Source organism: Lottia gigantea, assembly GCF_000327385.1.
Source record: "Lottia gigantea unplaced genomic scaffold LOTGIsca_39, whole genome shotgun sequence".
NCBI lineage: Eukaryota > Metazoa > Mollusca > Gastropoda > Lottiidae > Lottia > Lottia gigantea.
In genome coordinates, this window is record NW_008709333.1 from 1,448,854 (window position 1) to 1,475,495 (window position 26,642).

General features: G+C 33.9%; 1 protein-coding gene across 1 annotated transcript; it reads right to left on the bottom strand.

Annotated features, from left to right (window-relative positions):
- Positions 1 to 322: 322 nt before the first annotated feature.
- LOTGIDRAFT_122039 (hypothetical protein) lies at positions 323 to 26,642 on the bottom strand (the record flags this gene model as incomplete). Its single annotated transcript, XM_009059462.1, has 32 exons — positions 323 to 658; positions 1,091 to 1,318; positions 1,648 to 1,904; positions 2,252 to 2,408; positions 2,849 to 2,884; positions 7,111 to 7,239; positions 7,580 to 7,654; positions 10,972 to 11,154; positions 11,887 to 12,187; positions 13,135 to 13,331; positions 13,815 to 13,984; positions 14,445 to 14,954; positions 15,242 to 15,367; positions 15,805 to 15,872; positions 16,111 to 16,405; positions 18,801 to 18,923; positions 19,493 to 19,673; positions 20,003 to 20,189; positions 20,441 to 20,577; positions 20,887 to 21,138; positions 21,507 to 21,617; positions 21,929 to 22,065; positions 22,390 to 22,567; positions 22,905 to 23,009; positions 23,332 to 23,417; positions 23,668 to 23,781; positions 24,089 to 24,167; positions 24,637 to 24,774; positions 25,029 to 25,108; positions 25,467 to 25,662; positions 25,955 to 26,095; positions 26,454 to 26,642. Coding segments are annotated over 32 exons (5,502 nt in total), but the record flags the coding sequence as incomplete, so codon positions are not given.

Sequence of the window (26,642 nt, forward strand, 5' to 3'; positions counted from 1 at the left end):
TGAGGTTAAGGAAAATCGTTTCTACTGACATTTTTCTTTGATTTCAACTGGTTTCCTTCCAATAATGAATGAGGATTTAGCCATGTTTTATAACTTTGTCCTTCCTTGCACATCCCACATACTGTCCCAGGACAGTAGACAGAAGGGGCAAGCAACTCTATCTGACTAGAAGAAAGTTAACTGTGATAAATGGATTGCAAGAAAATTCTCTATAATTTGTGTGTCGGTGACAATATGCATATTGGAGAAATATTCCCACCTTTCAATCAGATTTCCATGGTTCATGCAATTCCACTTTAATTAGGCATCAATTTAATCATCACTACAAATTATTTTTTTCATTTCTTACCTTGATTTGAGCTGCAGCCTGTGACTGTTTCTTCTCTCGAGCAATTCTCTCAGCTCTATTTGCTGCAACTTGTAGAGGGTCCAGTGGTTTATCATAGTTGATACCATTTTCCTCTAGGACAGCTGCATGTTTTGGATTACGCAGGGTTGGATTGGCTAGGGTTTGTCGTAACGGGGGAGGGCGCTTCGTTGATATACTTTTCACCAGATCAAATCGCGAGGAGTACAACGATTTTAAATCACTTGTTCCATTTTGTAGATATAAATGACTTGTTCTCATTGGACGATTATTCTTCGTAGGAAATTGAGACTGAAAAATAACAAGATATCAATTGAATAAATGAGTTTTATGTTTTACTTTTCTCCACCTGAAATGGCTAATAAGGACAGGCAACACCATGCAGTGCGTAATTACGGAAATTTTGCCAGGACAGCGGCATTAGCCTACTCTCTCCAGCTATCAAAGGATCTTTAAAAATGCTTAAGAACAAATTTTTATTGAATAAATGAATGTAGTAGAGTTTTACATCCAATGCTATAGTAAGCAGGCTGATGAGCCAACAGATGTTTTCCCTTGCCCAGAGCTTATTCATTGAATGTTCCATGGTCTTCATTACTGCATAGTCAACAACCGTCAAGATATTTTAACAGTAGCACACAGGGTCTCTGTTATTTGTCCCTAGCAACTAGCAATTTTTTCACATAAGCTTCATCAAGGAAAAAATTTCAATGATGTTCATACCTTATAGATTCCTTTTTGTTTTTTCTGTTTTCGTGGACTGACATCATAGAGTATTCTCCCTTCTTCTCTTGGAATGATGACGTTCTCGTACTGGAATTTACACATCTTGGGCGTACGATAAACACGGCTGCCGCTATTAACTACGTCTGCTACCAGATCCCAATTGATTATCACAGCAGGGGAGACAACTTGTAGGTTTAATGGCAGATTTAATAAAGACTGGACAGCCTGAAAAAAAGAATTAAGCAATGTATAATAACACACCCGTTTTCATTCATGTGTCCTATTTTCTACTCCTGATTGGAGTGATGAAGTTCTACGTCCTACAGTTCTACTCCTGATTGGACTGATGAAGTTTTACATCCTACAGTTCTACTACTGATTGAGTTAATGAAAATCTTATCTTTCTTAATTCATGATAATTCCTGTGTTCTGCTTACTAATATCACTATTTAAATTCAGTTTTATCAATTAATCAGCTTACTCCATTTCTTAAATTATGGCTAAGTTTTGGAGAATGAGGCCCCAGAGTTTTATCAATATGTATAACAATGTACCTGTAATAAAGCCCAATCTTCATGAATAAGCCATTCTGGGATATCCTGATCCTGTGGTTCCATCACTGTTTTATTGGTTAACAAGGGCTGAGAGGGGCGGAACGGTTTCACTAAACCTTGCTTTAATTTCTGCATCTTAGCCTCACGACGTAGTTTTTGTTGTATTGCTGTAGGTCTATCGAATAATGATCTTGGTACTCTGGGTGGTTCTTCTTTACGTTGTTTCTGTTTACGAGCTGAAATAACGATTAATGACACTTTTTGACATTTTGGCCTCAGAATTTGACAAAATTTTAGATCAGGTTTCTAAACATACGGCTTATTCTTGTTATCCAGAACTGATCATTTAACTTAAGGTTATTCTGAGTATTGCATAGTGTCTTTTTAGTTCGTATAACTTAGTTTTAGAATACACTGAACACAGGCAAGGATTTGAGATTACTTGCTGACGAGTTTTGATCGTGTCCATTAATAATTAATAGCTTTATCATTGTTATTAGCTGTTAAGACTCTCGGAGAGAAAAGGGACACTCTCTTCTTGATACAAAGTTCACAAACCCCAGTGGCATTATGTATTCATAAGGTAAGTATCAAGAATACTTACTGGTAACTGTCTCAATACGAGGTTTTTTATGTTCTTTACGAATATACACAGGAGGTAGTTGAGATTCAGACATCATGTTTGGTTCATACAGAAACAAGAGGCTATCATCAATATATACATCATTATCATCTTGTGGTGGAGTTGGGGGTGCCCACATCTAGAATGAAACGAGGTTTTCTTTTTCAACATCAAGCATTAATGAGCTATGTGCCAAGAAAGTAATTTTGATATAAAATTAGGGTATAGCAAATTTCAACCTTCAATCGTGGTAGAATTGCAAGAGGGATAAATGGACGTCTTTTCTATCTATTTGGGAACTCAATTAAATATTTTATACATGTCAGATCCATTTTATGATCTTCTATGTGCACAGAACACGAGATGTTTTTTTTTGGTGTGAAATATCACTTCTGGCTCTTCAGTCATCTTGTCTAATGACATAATCAAAACAGGATACAAATTAATCATGACTTATGTTCTCTTGTCATAATGTATGTATTGACTGTATTGGCTAAATTTGGATTATATCTTAGTCAAGTTTTAAGGAAATTAATCAAAGGAGCTCCAGATATATTCTAGAAAATTTCTTGAACTTACCGGCATGATTTCTTCATCTAAATCAGAAATAAACAGCTGAAAAATAGAATTTTATTGTCAGGATTTGAGTTTTAACAAATATCTAAAAAAAATTGAAAGACTTGTGGATAGAAAATAGATGTTAAAATACTAATTTTGTGTTCCTGGCTAATGACAATGTCTGTATTGATGCTGTGAGTCTTAAGGAGAATTTTGTCAATACCAAGTCTACCCTTACATGAATCTTGAGATTTTGATTTTTCTAAAGATCTTTACTGTGTACAGTCTATAATTCATGTATGTAAAGAAAGTTTGGTAACAGTGTAGTATTGTGTCAACTCATTTTATGTTCATTATCTTAATTGATTGGTGCATTGTAATGATGCAATGGATGTTGTCATCAGTCTAAACTTTAGTGCCAAAATCATTTCATGGCCATTGCATCAAAGATTGTGTGAAAATATCCCAAATAAACCACTCGTAAAACCTTTAAATAATTTTGTCAGTGTGTATAAAAGTTTGTTGCAATATGTCTCAGATTAGCAAGCTTGCTATGGAATAAGGTCTTGTACCATTGTACCATACTCAGAGCTGTTCACACTCCAAGTTTTTTTTGTTTGCATCTTTAATTATCTTGTATATATATAGATGTTTGTTTGGTTTGAGTGTTGTATCAGTAAATAACAAGCCAGATTTTTGATTGTGGTATTAAATGTGGCGTGACAATTTTGGATATGATGTATCTAAGGACAAGTTCGAACTGCACAGATATTTTTCTAATAAAAATTCAAAATCATCTTAGGAAATTTGCTGAGTTGATAAAAAGCTTCAAAACTAAAATATCTGTATAAAAACTACATTCTGAGCAATTCAAACCTGTCCTTTTAACTGTTGCAGAGTATGAAATGACTAGCACAGGGGCAATTCATATTGCTAAATTCATGAGGACCAAAGACAATCCAGAGAACTATTTTCTCTGGTGGAGGGATACACTAACTGCATCTCATTTATGTAGGAATATATAAAGATTAACAGCTTTAATAAAACAAGGTATTTGGTGTTCAACTCTCGTTAAAAAAAAAATGGAGGAATATTTTAAAGTTTTGACTTGACGATTTGAAATTTTAGATTTGAATCAAACAAGTTGGATAAAAATTGTCCAAAATTATGTATTGAAGTTGATTATGTCATTTCAAAAATTTTTGATTAAATTTTCTCTTTGTATATGCAATGAGAGATAAAATTTTTGAAACCAAAAAGGCCTGCTTTTACGTTAGTAATTGCGTTTTTCTTTTAAGATTTCTACATAGAATGAGATACAGAAAGTGTTTGAATTTTTGCGGAGGTTTTTACACCAAAACCTTGTGTTGCTGTATGAGACTTTATCACTTTTACTTTACTTAAAATTACTGAATTAATCAAAAAGCATTTTATAAAAAAATTAGACCTGAAAACAGACTTCAAGTTCAGTAAAAGTGATAAATGTCCTTAATCGTCTTTACCATTCCACATAAAAAAGACACAAAGCATTTTACAAATTTCATAGCTCATTTATTTCTATTTGCATTCAATTTGCATCTTGCTTTCTATATTAATGTATCACATTGTTTGTCTAGAGCTCTCACAAATTTAACAATAATATCAACCATTCAAAAAATACATCTATACTCAAGTCAAAACTATTCAAATTGAATCAAGATATTTAAGCACATACATCATTTTTAAAACAAACAGAAACAGTGTAATGTATCTCTAGGTAGTGTAGGTAGTAATAATTCTAAATAACTTTTAGCTTTTATAAAAGATTTATATGTGTTTTCATTCCTAATTCAGAAGAATACTATGATCCAATTTGAATGTTTTTAATATCGAGTTTACAAGATATGTTGACTATTGCCACAATAGGAAAAAATTCAAGCAAATTTATAACAAACAATATTTGATATCAGGTCAAACTGTGCTGCAAGGAGAATTACTTTTATTTGATCATACTTCAAGTAATTTTTCGTTCTAATGGGCCTTTCTTTGAAGATACCATACTCAGCAAAGATCAACATATCTTGTAACTTGACAATAACCATCATTGACAAACAAAATTTACAAAACTCCAAAATTCAAACTTAGTTAATGAAATTTACTTATGAATCATTAAATTAGGGATAAATTTCCCCAAATTTAACGATTCACGAGAAAAATTTCCGACAAGGGGTGATAAAATATTAAAGAAACTAAATTTACAATTAACTAAACTTTTAACATATACATGCATTCGTATATTAATCCTTCAATTCTCTCATATTTGATCATATCGCAACATACGCATTTTTATACGTCACATGACTACACTTATACAAATTGAAAAATAACCGGGCTTTATTGGAAAGGATAAATTTAATTTTTTATAATGGTAATAATATTTAAAGCATAATATGAAAATCATCACATTTTAGGAAACCGCATGAATTTGATTTTTATCATATCTTATATTTGAGAGACTTTCTCTCGTCATTTGACTTTGAAAATATATTTTTTAAGTATCAGCATTTTTAATGACAACCTGAACTAATACGAAATCATAACGTTTGGTTTTTAGTTCGAATTCTACTCAATTTTGATCAAATCTTATCACATATAATTCCTTTTCAATCACAAGTCCACCTCGTATGAAACACTTCGGAAATTACTTAACCCTCTTTAACATGAGCATCTCCCTTCTTTTCTAACGTGAATGATCACGTGCTCATCTCTTTCAGAATTTTGATTCTTTATATTAGCACTTTAAGTGACACTTATTTTGACCTTTAACCTCAAGTCTGTAACCTTGACTTTTAACCTGTGTCCTTGACATTATTGACACTATGACCATTTGTATTAGGTTGAGAGGTTATCGTTGTAGTAACAGGCTTCTTTTGATTAACAACAACAAAATTTGACAGCTGACTGGTTGAAATTATTTGTGGGCGTTGCAACGTCACAGTCTGGCTTGTCATTGGTTTAAAATTCAACCCTTGTAAACTTTGAATGGGCACAATACGAGGGACGTTCACCATGACAGGAGAGGCAGGGTCTTGCTGTTGTACTGCTCTACGGGTTCTTATCACAAGATTGGGATTGGACCAAGGTTGAGGGGGTGAACCTACAATGTTGTTACCCACAGGAGAGACAATGACAGGGCGAGGAGAGGCCACCCTGGGGCCAGGGCTTGTAATAATACAATTAGAAGGGACTTGAATGGGGGAGCGTATATTTACAGTTTGAGGTTGGGCAGTTCTAACAAAGGGGACTCTAATAACTGGCCTGGTGCCAGCCCCAGAAGTGACAATATTATTCAACTGTTGCACCTGTTGTAATTGGGCAGGAGTGAGTGTGACACATTGTTGTGTTCCCATAGTACCAGGGCGAGCGATACGAGATAACGTCCCAGTAGAATTAATGCAAAAAGTTGGCGTCATGGGATTTTGCAAAATGATGGTTTTAGGAAGTTGAACTGGTTGTGCCCCTTTTTGAGACTGGACATTAGAGACGTTACTAATAGTAACAGGAGAGTAATTGACAGCACCTGCATGATTGAGAGTTGTGCCCCCTGACGTTCTGATCACAGTGTTGGGATTGATACGAATCAAATCCTGCATAGCTGCAAAAACATTGCGATTGTTATGATTATTGACAGTGGCTTTGTCCCCTGAATTTTGAACAGCGTTGGAATTAAGAACGGTATTCTGAGGAGATAAGGAGGCTGCAGACGCAGGAAGTTTCAAGAAAATCATATCTTTGAGGTCAGACTTTGTCGGAAGAACGATAGATTTCTGTGCAGCATTTGCAGGCGGTGTTCTCCTCACAACGTTAACTTTGACTGAAGTTTTATTTTCAACTTTTGGTGTGGAAACTGCTGGCTTAGTCACAAGTTTAGCAACAGGCGTCTTTTTGGCAGTTTCAACTTTTTTAGCTGCCTCTAGTTTCTTTTTAGCTTGTTCTATTTTAGCCTTAACTGGCGATTTTTTAGCTTGAACTTTGACCTGTGGTGTTGATTTAGGTTTAGCCGGAGAAGTCTGATTACTACCAGAGGGTGTCCTTAACGACCGTCTTTCGCCACTAGGGGAGGTAACCTTACTACCAGGCTTGCTCCGAGAACCTTCATCACTTGTATTCATATCTGTAACTTTCTTTTTAACATTACGAGCCCTATCACTACTTCTTTGAGAACTTGGCGTAGGAATATCAAGACTACTTTCTAACGAAGAATCAGATGTGACTTTTTTAGATTTGGATTTTTTCTTTTTCACCTGTGAATCTTCGACGGAGTATGTGTACAACATTTCATCCTCTTCCATTTCAGCTCTTCGTTCTTCCTCTTCTTTTAAAGCCTTTAATCTGGCCAACTCCCAGTCTTTCTTAGCGTTCTCAATGTCATCCTAAAATTGTCAAAGATGAGACATAAATGACAGAAGTTTGCAACAAGGCAAATTCCATTCTGATCAATCTCAATGTTGAAGTCAAATTGTCACAAGCCAGATTTAAAATATGAATATAATAAACAGTTTTCCCAGAAATATAACAGCTTTCTTTTTTACTTAAATTATTTTAAGTGCTTAGATCGAAACATCAACAAGAGCAGCATAATTTATCCGATTTTACAAGACAAGCACAGCTATCGGCGTAAAATGAACAAATCAAATTCCTGATAATTTTTTCTGAAAAGAGGTATAGATAGACGAATTAGAGCTTTAATTAAAGCAGAAAATAATATCTTACCTCATCAAATGAGTCCTCGTCTGGTTCCATTTCTGCCTCTACATAGCCCACAGCATATCTTTCTATTGGTGACAACTACAATATATAATTTTACAATCTTAACTTATACACATATACATAGTTAACCAAGGATATTGCTGTCAAAATTTGAACTAAAAAGTTCTATACCTAGGAGTCTGTTTCATAACAATTCAACCTAAGATGATTCTAGTATTCCAATCGTTTCATTGGTCAATCACATCTATAGATTTTAAATTCTGACAATTAAATGACTGAATTTCTTGATGGTATCTTATCTAAATTTTGTGAATAGCCCCTTCCCAGTAAGGTACTAATCCCAGATAAATTTGAGAATAATGTTGGTAAGATGAATCTTCATTAATCCGCCAGTTTTCAAATATAAACATTTGATGTACCATGTATAATCATTAGATTCATTATTTACGTAGATCTCATGACTATTAACAAAACTTCATGAATATTGACAAGACCTCATGAATATCAACAAGACCTCATGACCTCATGAATATCAACAAGACCTCATGAATATCAACAAGACCTCATGAATATTTTCATTTCACAGAAATATCATTTGACGAAAAATTATAATAATCATTGGACTTAATAATCTGATTAACAGCAAATCAATTTTTATACATTGACAATACTAGCTGTAAACTTCCCTCTAGATTGACTATGTAATGTAACTTGTGTAATAATTCCAAATAGAAAAAAAACAAGTCGAATAACATTAAAATTAATCAATGAAAAGTTTTATTTTTATTTTTTAGCTCTTGCAAATTAATTGCCAACGCCCTGTAAATGTTGGCATTTGACTTTTCTTACATTTTAAACTGTCAGAACCTGTAACACAAAATATAACGATCCAGTCAGCTTTTTCTAGGATTACAGTAACCACAGTCAGTAACCACAGACATCAGAACTTGCTTATCTAGTAACATCCTAACCGCTGCTAAGCTAAACCACAATGTTACAGAAATGGTGTCTTTATAAAAGAAAATCAAACCCTAATAAAGGAGTCGTGTTTGTCTTGTATAAAATATTGTTTTAAGGCCAGTGCCACAAGACAGCTACCATATAGAGGTAACAACTTTTGGTATTTTGGCCTATTTTCATTAGATTTTTACTTCAAATAACTGAATTTGAAGGCATACAGTTCCAAGTATAATCTTTTTATTCATTTTTCATTGAATTTCAAATCCTTTGCTTGATTTCAATGATCACAATGACTGAAGTGACTATTACCAGAGGGCAGGCAGGACCAAACTTTGACATTTCAATTAAATAAAGAATCTTCATTAATCCGCCAGTTTTCAAATATAAAGATTTGACGTACCATGTATAATCATTAGATTCATTAATTATGTAAATTTCATGATTTTAAACAAGACTTAATGAATATTAACAAGACCTTATGAATATTAACAAGACCTTATGAATATTAACAAGACCCCATGATTATTAACAAAACCTTATGAATATTGACAAGACCTAACAAATATTGACCAAACCTCATGAATATTAACAAGATCTAACAAATATTGACCAAACCTTATGAATATTGACAAGACCTAACAAATATTGACCAAACCTTATGAATATTGACAAGACCTAACAAATATTGACCAAACCTTATGAATATTAACAAGACCTAACAAATATTGACCAAACCTCATGAATATTGACAAGACCTAACAAATATTGACCAAACCTTATGAATATTAACAAGACCTAACAAATATTGACCAAACCTTATGAATATTGACAAGACCTAACAAATATTGACAAAACCTTATGAATATTGACAAGACCTCACAAATATTGACAAAACCTCATGAATATCGACAAGACCTCACAAATATTGACAAAACCTCATGAATATTAGCAAGACCTAACAAATATTGACAAAACCTTATGAATATTAACAAGACCTCACAAATATTGACAAAACCTCATGAATATTGACAAGACCTAACAAATATTGACCAAACCTTATGAATATTGACAAGACCTAACAAATATTGACCAAACCTTATGAATATTGACAAGACCTAACACATATTGACCAAACCTTATGAATATTGACAAGACCTAACAAATATTGACAAGACCTCACAAATATTAACAAGACCTTATGAATATCGACAAGACCTCACAAATATTGACAAAACCTCATGAATATTAACAAGACCTCATGGATATTTTTATTTCACAGAAATATCATTTGACGAAAAATTATAATAATCATTGGTCTTGAGAATCTGATCACATTTAGAAATATCAAAAACAAGAAAACAGCAAATAAACTTGGAACCGTATATATGCCCACACACTGAAAATAGTAACAGTAAACACCCCTCCCTCTAATTTGACCACAATTGGGACAATATGTATAAGGCAGTGGTGGAGCCAGGTTTATGTCTGAGGGGGGGTCGAAAGATCTGAGGTTGCCCGAATTTTTAACCTCGTTATATTTTTGCCCGAAAAACATGTCTTCGGAGCTGAGACGGGGTACCCCTCTGCCCCACTTTTGGCTCCGTCACTGCTATAAGGGGGAATAGTTCCAATACAAATAGATACAATGAAAGTTCTATGCAAACAATAACAAATAAACCTACTGCTAAAAGATATTTTAAAGAGGTTTCCTCTGTTTTATGTGTATTACTTAGGGAAAATTATAACTTTAATTATATTTTAGTATTTGAGTCCTGTAGAACCCGTTATTCCAGGTCAAATTAGATTATATCACAAGAGCAAATAATACTGAAGTCAAGTGGTTTTTACACTAAATGAGGTCATAATGTGATAAAACCCACAGACATTGGACAAGCAATCTCTTTTGTCTTCTACAAATCTTTTAACTGTTAAATTTAAACATGATCTCTTTATTTTTCTCCTAAACAATAACCTACTTCTGAGGATACACGACTTGAACCATAACAAAAATACTTACAGAAACTCTGTCTTTATAAAAGAAAATCAAACCCTAATAAAGGAGTTGTGTTGTCTTCTATAAAATATTATTTTAAGGCCAGTGCCACAAGACAGCTACCATATAGAGGTAACAACTTTTGGTATTTTGGCCTACAGAAGAAACTTTGTAGTTTTGAAACCAGGTTGAAAAATTTGAAGGTATTATCTTGACCTATTTTGGGATTGGACCTTGGACCTTCAGGTTAGTGAGCAAGCATCCAACTCACAGAACAACTGCAGCTCCCTAATACTTAGAAATAAGCCAATAACCTCTTTATTAAGCTGGGCTAGCTCGATGTCAACATTCCACATTAACAAAATTTATCAATTCAACTATCAACCTTAGAAACAGTGCCTCTCGTCTTCAAAGACATAAAGTAAAGAAATAGGCAAATTACCTCTTTATCAAGCTGAGCTAGTTCTAATTCAACTTTCGAGACTTCATCTTCTTCTTTACGATTCTCTTGTTCCTTCTCATCCCACGGAATAGATTCATCAAACTCTGCTAGCTCGGCTTTCTGTTCAGCCTGGACTTGTTTAGCTGCTATAACATCAGTCTCATCTTCTGCCTTACACAGGGCCTGGAAGATAAGATTGATGAATCAAAATTTCTTCCAAGAAATAAGGAGTTATATTGTCCAAAAATGTGTCATATGAATATTGGAAATCTTATCACATAAATATTAAAATAATGGACATTATATTGTATTGTTATTCATATTTGGGCAAATTCTGTAATTGCAACAATTTTTACTTCATTCGAATGACCAAAACTTAAATCAAAAGGTTAACATGCATGTCTTTCAAGCCTATTTGAGAATTTACATTTTTTATGTGTAAAACCAGTAGTTTAATTTCTACATAATAAAGGAATCTCATAAATCCGCCTTTTTCAAATATTTTAATTTGAAAACCTCAAAAATTGAATCATCGATTCCCTGAAAGGTTTGGATATTTTCTAATTAAACTTTTTTTCTTCAAATGTTAAAATTTACATGTACATTGTTATAGGTTTTATACCAGTAGGTTTAGCCGTTTTTCAAAGTTCAAGGAATCTCATAAATCCGCCTTTTTCAAATATTATCATTTGAAAACCTCAAAAAATTGAATCATTGAAACCTTGAGCTTGAGTTAAGAAAGAAACATTCTATAAAATATGTTCATATTCCATTCTTTGGATCAAATTCAAAGAGTACATGTTCCCTTGAAGGTGAGTTTAAAAAGGAAGGATGGGGAGTGATTTTGTATGAAATATACTCCTCCTTTGGACTCCAAATACAAAAAACTTTGCCGATTTGAAAAAAATTTCTTACCATTTCGAATTGTTTGAGAACTGAAGAATCCTTGATGCCGGATTCTGGTTTATTTTTAGCAGACGTTTCCACTTCTCGTACTTTTTCAACTTCCATTGGTTCAGATTTTTCAACTTTCGCTTTATTTTTTTGGTCAGCGAGACTTTCTAAACCTGACGGCTCCTCAAACAGTTCTTTTAATGTCTGTTGTTTGAAGAAGGCAGTTGTAAAATTACCACCCTCGATTGCTAAATCACCCAAAAGACGTTTTTGATTCGCTTTCTTGAGAATATTTTCTTCGATTGTTTTATCACTGATTAACCTACAATATAAAAAGTTCAAATCTGCAAAGCAAACCAAGAATTGACATCATGTAAAGATTTCAACACCCTAGCTGACTGCGCTACAACCTGTCCTCAATTTCAAATGAATCTTCATTAGGTCTCCAAGATGTCAAATATAATTTATTTGAATTTGACAAAATTCTATTCATTAGATTCATAAAACTATTCCTAGATGTTATTTTTCCTTGATCAAAATCCCTCACTTTTGACAACCATAAATTTTGGGTCAAAAGGAAACAAAGGGACACAACTTTACGACTTTGCAATATAAAAATGTGAAACAATATTGTAAATGAATCTTCATTAGGTCTCCAAGATGTCAAATATCTTTTATTTGATTTTTACAAATTTCTAATCATTAGATTCATTCTATTCAATATTTTGAGACTTTTGCCAAGTTTTGGCAATCAAGCAAAAATGAATCTTCATTAGGTCTCCAAGATGTCAAATATAATTTATTTGATTTTTACAAATTTCTAATCATTAGATTCATTCTATTATTTATGTTTTTGTTAATATTATTTTGAAAAAAAGCCCTCATCATAGTTTGATTTCATCTTGAATCATTTGACGAAAAATTAGAATAATCATTGGGCTCTTGATTTTAAGTTGTGGAGACAATTCCATATTCAATGCGTCTGTCTAAATGGCAGAAAATGGTTAATTCACCCAAAAAACTGTTAGTAGATCCCCTGGTTTTCCAAGATGCAGGTCCAAGGGGCAGACATGGAGGCCTGGGCCCTGTTCCTCTCAAGTTTATGAAAGAATTTAGAGAGAGGAACAGGGTCACTCGTGTGAATTGTCACAATGAGACAAATACCCCTTTCCAAGAAATTTTGATTTAAGAAATTTTAAGTAACTGGCCCTGTGTGCCCTAAAGGACATCTGTGGCCTGTAAAAAATGTTCCCTCATGGTAAAACTTACCGATAAATATGAACATCTCGAGTTTGACCAATACGATGACATCTATCTTGAGCCTGGGCGTCCATTGTTGGGTTCCAATCACTGTCATAGAATATAACTGTATCAGCTCCAGTTAGATTCACTCCGATACCCCCAGATCGTGTTGATAAAATAAAACAAAATATTCTTTTATCACCATTAAACCTGTCCATCAAAACCTGAAAATAATAGAATAAGAATTTTAATGAAATTTCAAGGTGTTTTCAATTGAATGTTTCTGCTTGGTGCAAAGTTCAGGCATTAGCAAAATATCGCCATATAGTGATATATAGATTTATCATGTTGTATTGTCCAGATAAGATCATCTAAATAATTTTAACAAGTAACTTAATATTTGATACAGATGTTTATTTAATGATGTTAAAGACTGGGGTGTTTTTAGAGATATTTATTGTTTTATATTACATTTAAAATTTCTAGATTCCAAAAACCAGTAAAAAACATACTTAGAAAATATCACAATATATACCCATATCGTGATATATTAATGTTTAATATTGTGATATCAACTTGAACTTTGAACCAATTTTAAGTTTACTTCATTTTGTAAAGGCTGCCAGTATATAAATCAGGTATATATCACGTCATTATGTGCCCAGCAGAAAGGCAACTAATATTGAAAACAAAGAATCAACCCCTACCTGTCTCTGTTCAACCCTCGTGGTTCCATCTAAACGTAAATATCGATGCCCATGATAATTTAAAAACGCTTCCAACACATCCAGCATCTTCGTCATCTGAGTAAATATTAGAACACGATGTTGACCTGATTTTAATCGTGCCAGAAGTCGGTCTAATGTTTGTAATTTACCTGGAATTGAAATTCAAATTATGAAAACTCTTCACAAATCCATTTTTGGTCTGGTAAAAAGTCAAAGACTGGGGGGGTTCATTCAAACAAAATGAAAAGGCAAATGAATCTTCATTAGGTCTCCAAGATGTCAAATATAATTTATTTGATTTTTATAAAATTCTAATCATTAGATTCATTTCACCAGACAATGTATTCAAATTCCCACCTTTAACTTTTCTAGATATTTAGACATCAAAATTTCCAATATTTAATGCTTTCCTACACAAAAAACATATTCAACTACTACAAGTCATTCTGATTTGCGTCATTGCATATGACCCATCATTCCGATTCACTGTTCAGAGAGAACTTGGTTGAAAAGGTATATTTTAACCTATGGAAGAACCTTCAAATCAGTAATGAAGTGTCTTATTCTCAGACCTATAATCTTTTAAAAATAGAATAAACAATATCTTACCACAGTCATACTGTATCAACCGAACTTCCGGAAACATAACTTGCATCCGAGATGTAATACGATGTAGCGGTGTGGATAACACAGAGAGTTCTTTCCGGAGGTAATTATCACGATAAGATTGTTCCAATAAATAGGAGGGGGGAGGGTGGGATACGTGCATTTTTATAGAAGGCACTGTCACAGGGGGCGTTACAAACACGTAACGATCTAATAAATCCTGAAGTTCCGTCAAATACTGCTCCGGTGTGTGAACAATGTTTGATAAAGCACTTGTAGTTTTCCAGAAATTTCCATGAGAATTATCGTAACGATTTGCATGCCGACAATACACTGTTCCAAGTCCGTGCCAAATATTACTGTTCACTGTCGTAGGATCTAAATCACTGAACGCTTCAATAGATTCACATAAATCTTGTCCATAAACAGGCTTAACATCACAGTGACGCTTGTTGATCCGTGTGATTAATTCCAGTTTAGACTTCCTGTGTTTTTCACGCTTTTCTTTTAATGCTTTCTGCAATACAAATCAAAGAAATTAAAGATGAAGGACAAAACATAAAACCTAGAGAATAGGCCTCATCAAAAAGTCTGTAAACAAACAAGTTTTCTGTCAAGGGCTCTGATTGGTTGTATTCTCTGGCGGACAATCCAAACAAATTGTTGCAATCCTTGATACACTAAAGTTGACTATTGCAGTCAAGATACAAGATGAAATTTGTAAAATGAGGAGTCAGCATATCTTTACTGTACTTCAGGAGAGGTAATCAGTATATCACATAACAATGAAATAAATCTACGTACCAAGTGTAGTTCTGATTGAGGTATAGGTTTAGATTTTCTCCGTGTGACAACTGGGGCTGGTTGAACTGGGCTACTCGAGGTCTGTGGTTCGTTAGTTTTTATAGCAGCAATGGCTGAGGCAGCTAAAATACAACAGCACAAGATAGGAAATTCAGACAAAGAAATAAACGAAATGGAAAATAACTGAGTTTTATATCCTTCTATTCTGTACCTAATTTGGCTAATGAGGACAGGGACAATGAAATGGTAGCAACTTTGCCACAATGCATGCCTCCTGCGACTCAAATGGCTATCAATCAAGCCCAGCATCCTATACAAGTACAGTATGAATGTAATACTTGCATATCAAACACGTATGCTTTTGTATCCTCTTGAAACCAGGAAGGAACAATCCCAATATGAGATTCAAAAGTCCAAATCTTGTTGGTTTAAACAAGACTTCACATCACTTGGCCTATTTTTTAAACATATTGCTAATCAAGTCTAGTGCATCTTGAAAGCTTTTGGGCTTGCTGTCTAAATTAGATAACCCGTGATAACTGTGCTACAAACACTAAACACAGTATTTTTGATGAAGTTCTCTTGCCAGTTGTTTTTTCACATCTTTGGGCATAGGTTGGTGAAACACTTTTCTGAGAAAGTCTTGCAAAAGTATATTACAAATGAATCTTTATTAGGTCTCCAAGATGTCAAATATTTATTATTTGATTTTTATAAATTTCAAATCATTAGATTCATCACCAGGATTTCTATAATACGATCAACTTTAATTAGATATCTAGATACCAAAATTTCCTGTAAATAACGCTATCCTTCACAAAGATACTTAACTACATGACTGTCTAATATCTTGAAAAAAAAAAACCTACCTTGTGCAGCAGTAACTGTAGAAAGAGAAGACAGATTTCGTGTAGCAGACATCACAGAAGTAGTAGAGGTGGCGCTGGTATCAACTGAAGTAAGGGGAGGAACTCTCATGACAGGTTTCTGTGTACTAACAACACTACCTGAGGGTAACTGAACTGGTAATGTTTTTATTTGTGTTACTGGGGTAGCAGATGTGACTGTTGTAGGTGTTACTATGGTAGTACGACTTGCTGCTGTAAAAGACGAAATTAAAAAAATCAATGAGTTTTCAGATAAGGCATCCCACGAGTCACCTCAGTGCAGAATGGAAAGTTGAGACTGACAAAAAGGGCAGAGATTTTTGGGGCTAAGAATTTTTTTTTTTTTTTTACTTTGAGAGGGATGTACGTATGTAGCACCCACATGCCAAACCGACAACAATCCAACTCACTACCGAGTAAGCTATCTCTATTCCACATTGATGCAATTATAAAAAAAGCAAGGCAGAGATTAAATTAACAATAAACAGTTATTGATTGGATCAAATTGAAAATCTATTAACAATCAGGTGAAAGTTCATTAGCTTCTACCAATGTATTGCCAGTATGTTTTAGATTTCAGTTCGGAACGTTTATTATTGAATAGAATACTCAAGTTATCTGAGATAAAGTAGGGTAACATTAATTTGTAGCTTAATTCAGGTGTCCAAAACTCCATGATGAAAGTTTCGGATGTTTTAGTTAAGCAGTTATCTTTCCCTTGATTATATAAAATCCTATTATCATGAATAAATCATAGGACACGTTCAAGGGACTCTGTAACCTTAGTTACACATTTTAATATGATAACGAGGCAAATTGGAAAGATGATAGACATAGAATTTCAACAAAGTTTCTTTCAACAAATGCATACCCAGGTTAATAAAAATAATACAGTGAAATCTTTTGCAATGGGGTGCTAGGTAAAAAAATTTGCTAACTTCCCCCTCCACTAGCAAATTTGTACCCACTTAAATCAATACACTGAGAATGAATATTTTACCTGATGTAGAGTTTTGAACTGGTACGACAGGTTGGACGGGGGTGGCTGCTGAACTTGTGGCTATTAGATGTTGACCAGTTGACGTCTGAACTATTTGAATTAACCCAGCTGAAAAATAACAACCAAAATATAAAATTCAAATAAGTTTTATGAAATCTAAAAAGAGGTATAAAAAACCCTAAAAACAAAAACCCCATGACCTGAAATTTTACTTGCACTTAACAATAAATGGCATTTAATTTCCGAGCAGGATCGAAATTCCTTTGGAAATAACACCTTTTTTGACTTTTTTTCCTCAGTCTCCGAGCAAAATTAAAGGACATAATTAAAACCAGAATTTCAACTATGTACATATCTTTATAACAGAATACAAGTTTTCGGAGTCCTATTATCAAAGATCCAAGTATACAAGATTTCAACTATGTAAATATCTTTTTAACAGGATAAAAGTCTTTGGAATCCTTCTGTAAAAGAAAAAAAACAAAACCAACTATAAAAGACGTACCTGGAAGCTGTGAAAACTGGCTAGTTGGAATCATCAATCTCGTACCTTGTTGAGTTTGCTGTATCTGTACTGTGATTGGTTGTTGTGAAGACAAAGAATTTGAGGCTGCTGACGTATGAAGAACACCTGAAATTATATTTAAATTTAACGCTATTAACATAGCTTTATACCTCAGCTGACTATAGTCTTATCTTGGATTGTATTAGAAAGACTTTTAACCAAATTATGACCTTCTTCTACCTTAGCTGAACTACAGCATTGAATTTTTGAATATTTAGGATAACAAAAGCTATGAATAAATTCACTGACAAAGAGCCACTGTGATTTAGCCGTAAATCCCATCAGATCTTTTCGCGATGATTGCGAAGTTTTTAACAGTCAATTATCTAGCTTGGTTCAGCACTTATTTTGCTCACTGAGCCTCGAGGTTAGCAATTCTTACAGATTCAAATTGTGGCAGACTTTGTAAATTTTATAACAGAGTAAATAATGTAGCTTGGTTCAGGTGTCCAGAGCTTTAAGAAAAGCTACGGGTGTTTTTTCCAAGCAGTTCTCTCCCCTTTATAATAAATCCTTTCCTCTATTGTAAACTCAAGGATGCGTTAAAGGGTATTGCATTAACAGTAAGAAACTAGTAACCATATTTCTTTCAAATATTCATAACATTGCATTTTTCACCTACCAGTGGTTGTAGAGGAGGTAGAAACTTTAACACTGCCGCTTGAACTGGTAGTTGGATTGATCACATTGAGTCGTACTGCTTGTGGGGCTACAAAAATACAATCATTCAGTTTAATACATAACACTTTAAAAAAAATTAAAATATTTTTTCATTAATATTCTCTTGGCGCAGTCCTTAGCCAAATCCCTCAGTATTGAATAATTTCAAGTTTCTCAAGATGTATGCCTGAATAGCTAACAAGTGGTTGCCTAGCAAGATACGCCCACTTCCCTAATAAATTTTCAGTATATCAAAGGCAGTAGCCACGGTTAGACGACAATATATGACCACATTATAATGTGGGCGTATAAAAAGCAATGAAATTAAAATCATTCAGCTTAATACGGCAACATTACGAAATTTAAAATATTCATTTGTCAATCCTTTATAAGCTGATTTGAAATGCATGGTCCATAAACTAATGAATAAATGAAATACTTACTAATAGTGGGTGTGGCTAGAGATGAAGGTGGAGTCTCACTACGTGAAGTAGGCGTGGCCAATCTAACTACAGTGACAGGTGATGCAGATCTACTCTGATTACCACCAAGAACTAAAGGTGAAGCTCTACCAGGCTGGGGCTGAAAATTAAATTGTTTCAATATCAAAATTTCAGTCTTAGTCTAATAGATTGAAACCAGGATAACTCTCAATAGAGTTTCTTGTACTCAGCAACCTTTAATGGTTTACTTTTTCTAAGCATCAAAAAATTGAAAATTTCAAACTAGGCCAAACTTTGTTTATCAGTAGACAAACCTGGTGTCATAACTATACAACAGAATACCTTTATAATACAATAAATCCTTAAAACTAGAAGCATGTTTTAATAATATTTTGGTTTAATGGATATGTCGTGTTATATAGAGATCTCTTTCGGCTGGTAGATATCAATCCTAACTGGCTTAAAGTTAGGTGTTTTGCTTGCAAAAAGCACTGGCTGAAGCAGGGATTTTACATGCGCGAGGATTGAAACCGGCATCAAACAAATTGTCAAGTAAACAACAATTGGGGACATGTTATTCACATTAAAACGTTTTGATCAAAGATTTATTTTGGGACTCTAAATCATCCTAATAATATGGAATATCTAGATACAAAATATTTTCATTACCTGTATAATAGCAGGAGAGGCACTTCTAAAATTTAAATTCTTTAATCGACCAGGTTTGGGTCTGGGGGGAGGGTCCGCTATATCATCAATCTCTTCGATCAGTTTCCGTGGTGTTTGTAATTTACGAACTCTATGAGCTACGAATGCTGGTAGGTCTAGTTCCATTTCAGATAAACTGGGATACAAACATCGCAGGTCTACTTCCTATAAATATAATGTTTACATTGTTAAAATGTTCTCTCTATACTAGCACCATTCTGATTTCCCTATCTGACATATTCAATCTCTGCAATTTTAGAGAAGGAAGAGGTGGCTCAGAAAATGGGCAGGGGGACGAAACGGGTTTCAATCTTTGTCAATACTACTTGACTAGAATGGTACAAATTAAATGTCCCCATATTTGTACACATACCAAAGCTAGAAAACCATTCTTGTATTCTAAAAATAATATCACACAATTTCAATTTTGCTTCTAGATTAGGATTAAGGATTAAGATAATGCAACAGTACCCTAAGATATGAATAATTCTTACCTTAAAAGGATCATACTGTAAAGCTTTGAGTACTAAAGAAGCTGTGTGGTAGACGATACCCTCCATTTGAAATGGGGAAACAATCGGTCGAGGATCAAATAAATTAGGATGGTTACAAACTTTACGTAGCTGCATTAATACATTAATAACACTTAAAAAATCACCTGCATTTAGTGTTTCTTTGGTTCTGAAATCAAGAAAAGAATGTGTCAATTTGATAGACAATTCTTGCCTTTGCCTTGCCTCTTACTTTTCAAAATTTATCTGTTTAGTTAATTGGTGGAGTAAATACTTAAATTAGCTAATTTTCAAGTTCCTATCATTAATGGTCACCTCTGAATAAATCAAAATTGAAAGTACACAGCATAAAGCCTTCAATGAAAAATGCAACCTGCTACCTCATTCTAATCAAACTATACAATACAGATGTCAACTTACTTTGTTTGTCCCATGAATTCATCATATAAATAACGTTGACGTTTAGATAATTTACACATCACAACATGTTCGTATTTTTTAGGCATCTGTTTCTCTACATCATCTTTTAAACGACGTAATAAAAACGGACGCAGCACCTAGAAAAAATTTATGACTATTAGTAAGTTTGTTTCATTTCATAATGTTTGTTTCATAATATAGTAGTCTTAGATATGTTTATCAAAAGTTATCTAACTTGCCAGATAGTTGGAGAGTCTGAATAAAGATGGCAGTCAGAATTTCATTGAGAGTGTTGTCTCTCTAGCTATCCTAGAAAACTCAGTCCTCAACAGAACATTTGAGGTGGCGCTCGTTTGTGGAGTTCTGCACTTTCAGGATTCATTGAATAAACCAGAGGTTTCATAACTAACCAATTGAACGCTAACAAAGTTCAAAAGATAACGAACCTTATGCAATCGTTTGACTAAACCTTCATTATAATCTTGACTACCTTCTACCATTCCAGTCATGGGGTTGGCAAACCATTCTTTAAATTCTTTATGTGATTGAAATACGTGGGGCATGAGGAAATGCATCAGAGACCAGAGCTCCATCAAACTGTTCTGTAAAGGTGTTCCAGTAAGCAGCAGTCGTCTCTGACTTTGAAAATTCAGCAACATCTGCCACCTCTGTGACTTGAAATTTTTGATATTTTGAGCCTAAAAAGACACACAAATCCTTTCATTTAGTTTGACTGAATTATTAAGTTATGATTAATGAAATGAATGGAGTTTTACATCCAATTTCTCAACTTCGTATCAACAATAAAGAGGCCTAGAAAATAGAAAGCCAATTTGTTGAGCCTACTTGCTAGCTAAGATGAAATATTTTTCAAAAGGTTACTTCATTAACATTTCTTTCATATCTTAAGCAGCAGGAATTGTTCTCCATTACAAAGCGTTAAATGTATACTTTTGCAACTGAAAGAAAATTGCAAGCTACTTTCAGCCATAAATTATGTTAAAATATAACAAATATGAATTAATAACTGTGAAAATATAGTAATATCTATAACATTCTCCCTTACCTCATCTAAAATTAAATATTTCCATTTTTTACGTCTGAAGGCAGCATGGTCCTGTATAACTAGTTTATATGATGTTATACAAACATGGAATGCGTTCGTTTTAGTCCAACCCTGAATAAATATCAAAATTGTGTCATTAACCTCGTTTTCTTAATATCTTCAGGAGTTTTACGTCCAATGCACTTTATGGCAAGGCTATGCAGGGAAATTCTGTCAGAACAAAAGAATTATCAAAAGTGTTATCTTTCCACCTGCCAATGAATTTATGCCTTACTCATCTTCACAATGGTTTGTCATTTATTCAGTTTGTCACGTGATCAATTGCGTTTACACACCAATAATGCGGTTGAGACCAACGTTTAATTTTCAAATATCAATAAATCTGATTGGTTGAAATGTATGATGAAGAATTGATAACTTACTGTGCGTTTCTGTTTTCGTTCTTTCTGACTACCGTAATACGTCAGTATTTTAAAAGCTGGACACCATTTTTTGAGTTCTATTTCCCAGTTCAACATGACACTAGTTGGTACTACGATAAGATGAGGACCCCAGATACCTAAACAAACAAAATAAACAGTTTACATTTCATATTTCAACATCCAGGCATGTTAGACAATCCTTCAAACATAAGGCTCAAAAATAATAAATTCCCTCCAATTATTATGATGTCAAGTTTAAGACAGAAGAGACAGGAAGAAACAAGTGGAGCAAGATTCAAATTTCTCTAAGGATATTCTCTTGTAAAAGTTCAGGATTTCCTGCTAAAATATAATGCTAATTTAACTTTTCTTCATATTCCAGAGTCTATTGAATTAACTTTCTGGTACCTGTGTACACGCAAAAACAAATTGCAATTTTTAATCTTCCAAAAACTACTCACCTTTTTCACAAGCAAGATGAGATAAGACAGAGATAGTTTGTATAGTTTTACCAAGCCCCATCTCATCAGCCAGTATACCATTGAGTCTTTTAGTATACATAGTAGCTAGCCAGTCTAAACCTACATGTTGATATTCTCGTAATGTATGTTTTAACAGGAACGGTACCTTTGTTTTCACCTGCAAGAAAAGACAACAGGAATTAGCCCAATCTTATCATTACCCATTTCCGAAGACTGATACAAGCGTCACTGAAACTGGTTCCAGTTCTGATGCTAAGTCTTCACATGAGACTGGGCTATTTACATTATTTCTTCAGTTTAGTAAATTGTGAATTTTATTTGAGCGTGTTTAATCATTGAATCTAAGCCATCTTGTAAACTCAGATCCCGTCAGGACACTAGCCACTTGGTTGGTAAATGATGGTTATGTCTGCTTCCATCAGAAGCTGATGTATCAAGACTATATCCCTGACAACTCAAGTCATATTGGTCTAAATATCTAATTATTAGCCTACCTCAGTAGTTTCTAAAGTATAACCTTTAGGTTGTAAACTGAGAGCTTCGGCTGCTGCATCTGTTAATTCTTTACCAGGACCTGTCTCTTCTTTTACTTCTATAGGCTGGAAAAAATAAAATGCAATTAATTGAAATGCTGCAAACAATATAAGGCTAGTTTTATTGTATCAATCCACTGAGTGGGATAGTAAAAAGAAGGACGATTTGTGTTCTACTTTTCTGCATCTGGGCTTGAAGACGGGTAGGCAATTTTTCCTCCATCCTGCATTACTGACAAGGATAAACGGTTTGAAATATACAAAGGCACTACCTTCACCAATACCAAGATTGAAACCTAGACCTTGCACTTAGTGAGCAAGCATTTTAATTCGCTACATCACTCAGGCACCTAATACATAGGATCAAAGTCAGAAGATATTAGTCTACCTTTTGAGGTGAAGCCTCATCTTGTGATTTTAATAAGAAATCCAGACCAACATCAGACTCCATCATATCATCTTCTTCCTCTTCCTCTTCAGATGACGAAGATTCTTTGGCACTTTCTTAAATGAGACATTTTGATTGGATTAAACCTCAAAAGCATAATTAATGATCCTTGAGTGAAAATCAGTTGATTTGCTCAAAAGAATCTTTCTAAAATAAACTCCTATTTGTCTTAGAATGATAATAATTAGTCATAACACTGCTCTATACTGTGAAAAAACACAATCAGGAAATCGTAAGATTTATTTGGAGAACCAGGGACCAGAAAACAAAACATACCTTCGGATTCTTCATCAGTACTTTCGTCTGATTCTTCCTCACTTTGTGGCATTTCAAAATCACTGTCATATGCTCCAGCATACTTCTTTACTAGATCCTCTATAGACATTTCACCTAATATAGAAATAGAAATCATTATTAACTTGATAATTTTATATTAACCCACACTGCCTTTCTTAACTTTTGATATGTATCCCAAGTAGTTATTGTAAAGGCCCTCAGGTATAATTTTTGGAATAGTGACTTCATACAACATAGTTTTAGTGAAAGACCAACAGACTCATCAAGATAACTATTAATCATACAAATTAACATATGTTGATTTAATCCATCTAATTTTTTTACCAAGAAAATTTCCATCTTCATTTTCCCATGTCAAATCTACGTTTTCAATGTTCATGTAAAAAAAACTTAGTCATACCTTCAGCTTGCAGTTCATTTAATTCTTCCATAGTATTTTTTTCATGTTTCTCCTGCTCTTCAATTGTATCTTCTACATCCTTTTCATCCTCTTGGGTGGCTTTAAATTCAGAATCACTGCCCTTTTCCTAAAATAACACAATTCAGAAACAATCTAAACACTGCAGTTACACCCAGTTAAATACGTCACCCAGTTAAATACGTCCATCTATATGGCAGAGTCAAGAATAATGGGCAGAACAAAGGGTTACTTCTGTGTGATCTTATTGAGCAGGGAATGCAAGCTTTCTGAATCAGTGTCTGGCTTAAGGCTTTAGCACAAAGGGTCTTGAAATTCATTTTCTCATCTGAACAACTAGTCATTTTTAAAATGTTTTCCACTCTGACCTGCTCCACTCACGAGGAGCATCCAATTGGAACCATCTAAAGATTTTATCACTTAAAAACTCAACCCCTTTCACCCATGGTAAGTGAGCAAGCAATTCTGAGTCACTCCAGATCTCTGGATAAGCCATAAAGTCTGGTTAAACACAAATTTTGGGAACCTACCTCTTCATCAGAACTAGAATCAGGATTAGGTAATGGGGCAGGGGTGTCTAAAACTTCTGAGGGTAATGTTTTTAATAAATCTTCTATAGGTAATTCACTCTCTTTCTGTAATTCTTCCAACTCTTTCTGAGTAGATTCCTGTTAAATTAAAAGAAAGAATATAAGGAGAACATGGGATTCTGTCTGCCAGCTGGCGTGGCCAAACTTCTTGGCATTGATATCTTCCAGAATATCTGCATTCATTTGCACAAACTCTCACTAATGTTAGAATGATTTGTCCTACTTAAATCAGACATGTAATATACATTTAGTACATGACGACAGTTTTCCCTACTATTGAGCTTTAGAGCAAGGTAAAGCAAATTTTTTTATGATTATATAACAAAACTTACATCATCAAGTCCCGATTCATTTTCTTCTTTTTCTATAGTTTCTTCATCATCAGTCAGACTTCCTGTTGGTTCAAATTCCACTGAAAACACACAGATAAATAATAATTCTTCTCCAAACTGAGAAACTACAAAAATTATTAGAAACCGACACTGGGCTGACTCTCAAAAGTGCCTCACAAAGCATACAAAATTATTTTCTACACAAGAAATGAAATGAATGGAGTTTTACATCCTACTTTTCTGCACCTTTCTACACAAGTAGGGGCTTGATCTTTACTTAGTTCTAAAACTAGGTAACCTTATTTTGTTTCTATTAAACCTATATCATTAACTCGGGTCAATATTGCCTACATTTCTGCTCACTCCAAAATGACTTAATTAATAAAGACAGACACTACAATGCATTGTGCAATGAGGGAAAAAACCCAATCTACTTACTGTCTCCCTCACTAGAATGAGCTGGTGAAGAAATAGAACCATTAACAGATGACGGACCAACACTGCTGCCTTGATGTAATGTTTCTGTTAACCATGACGAATATTTCTCAGTTTGATCGACGATAAAATTAAGATGAACGTCCAACGCTTTCTTTTTACGTTCATCTTGTCGGGACTGTTGTTTGTATTGCACTACCTGATATAAGATAAGGAAAGATTTAGGTTAATATTTGCTAACTTATGCAAAGATGCTCAAGTTGAATATTGGATAGAAATTTCAACAGAAAATGATTCAAATTTGGCCTGAAAAATTTCCTGTGTAAAAACATTCAAAGTGATATGTGCTAACAAAAAAAGGTCAACAAAAAGTCATTCTTAGCAGTACTGTTTTGAAACATGTTTCTATTTTCATTAAAGCAATTTAACAGTTATGATTTACAGACATAGAATGTGCAAGGACTATAATTCATTTGCGTAAATTAACTGACCTTTTCAATATTAGACCAGAATTCTTTCACTAGTTTAGCCATCTGTGAGGCAATACGTTTCACTTTTAGAGCCTCTTCTTTCTCTGCCTTGACTTCCTTCTGTTCTATATCTTGATGATATTTAGCTACCATTCTCGCTATCTGAAAATAAATATAACATTTTTACTAGGTTTTCTGAGGATACAAACTATTTGTTTTAATTTGCAAAGAAAATTTGGAAAGTTAAAATCATTACTGAAATTAATGGAGTTTTCAATCCAATTTTTATGCACCTTGACTAGGCCTTTTTTTCCATGTCAAATCTTCCAGTCTGACACTGACAGGAAAAAACCTGATTGAAAAATCTGAAGGTATTATCTCAAACTATGCTGGGATTGAACCCTGTACCTTCACGTTAGCGAGTAAGCGATTAAACTCAATAAGCTATCAAAGAAAAAACACACTGACAGATCAACTGAGGCTCCCTTGAGAAGTAAGTACAAAGAAATAACAAACCCACCTTCCTACATGCCGCTTTCTTCCATTTTCTTTCCTGCACAAAATCAGTGGCCAGCCACTGCATCTCTTCCAGTAAATAATCCCAGTGTGCTTTGTTTCGTGCAGGTTCGTGAACTTTCGGTAACCTTCTCGACGACCATAATCCTTCACGTCTCATTTCAGCTACTCTTTGCATTACTTGTGCTTCCTG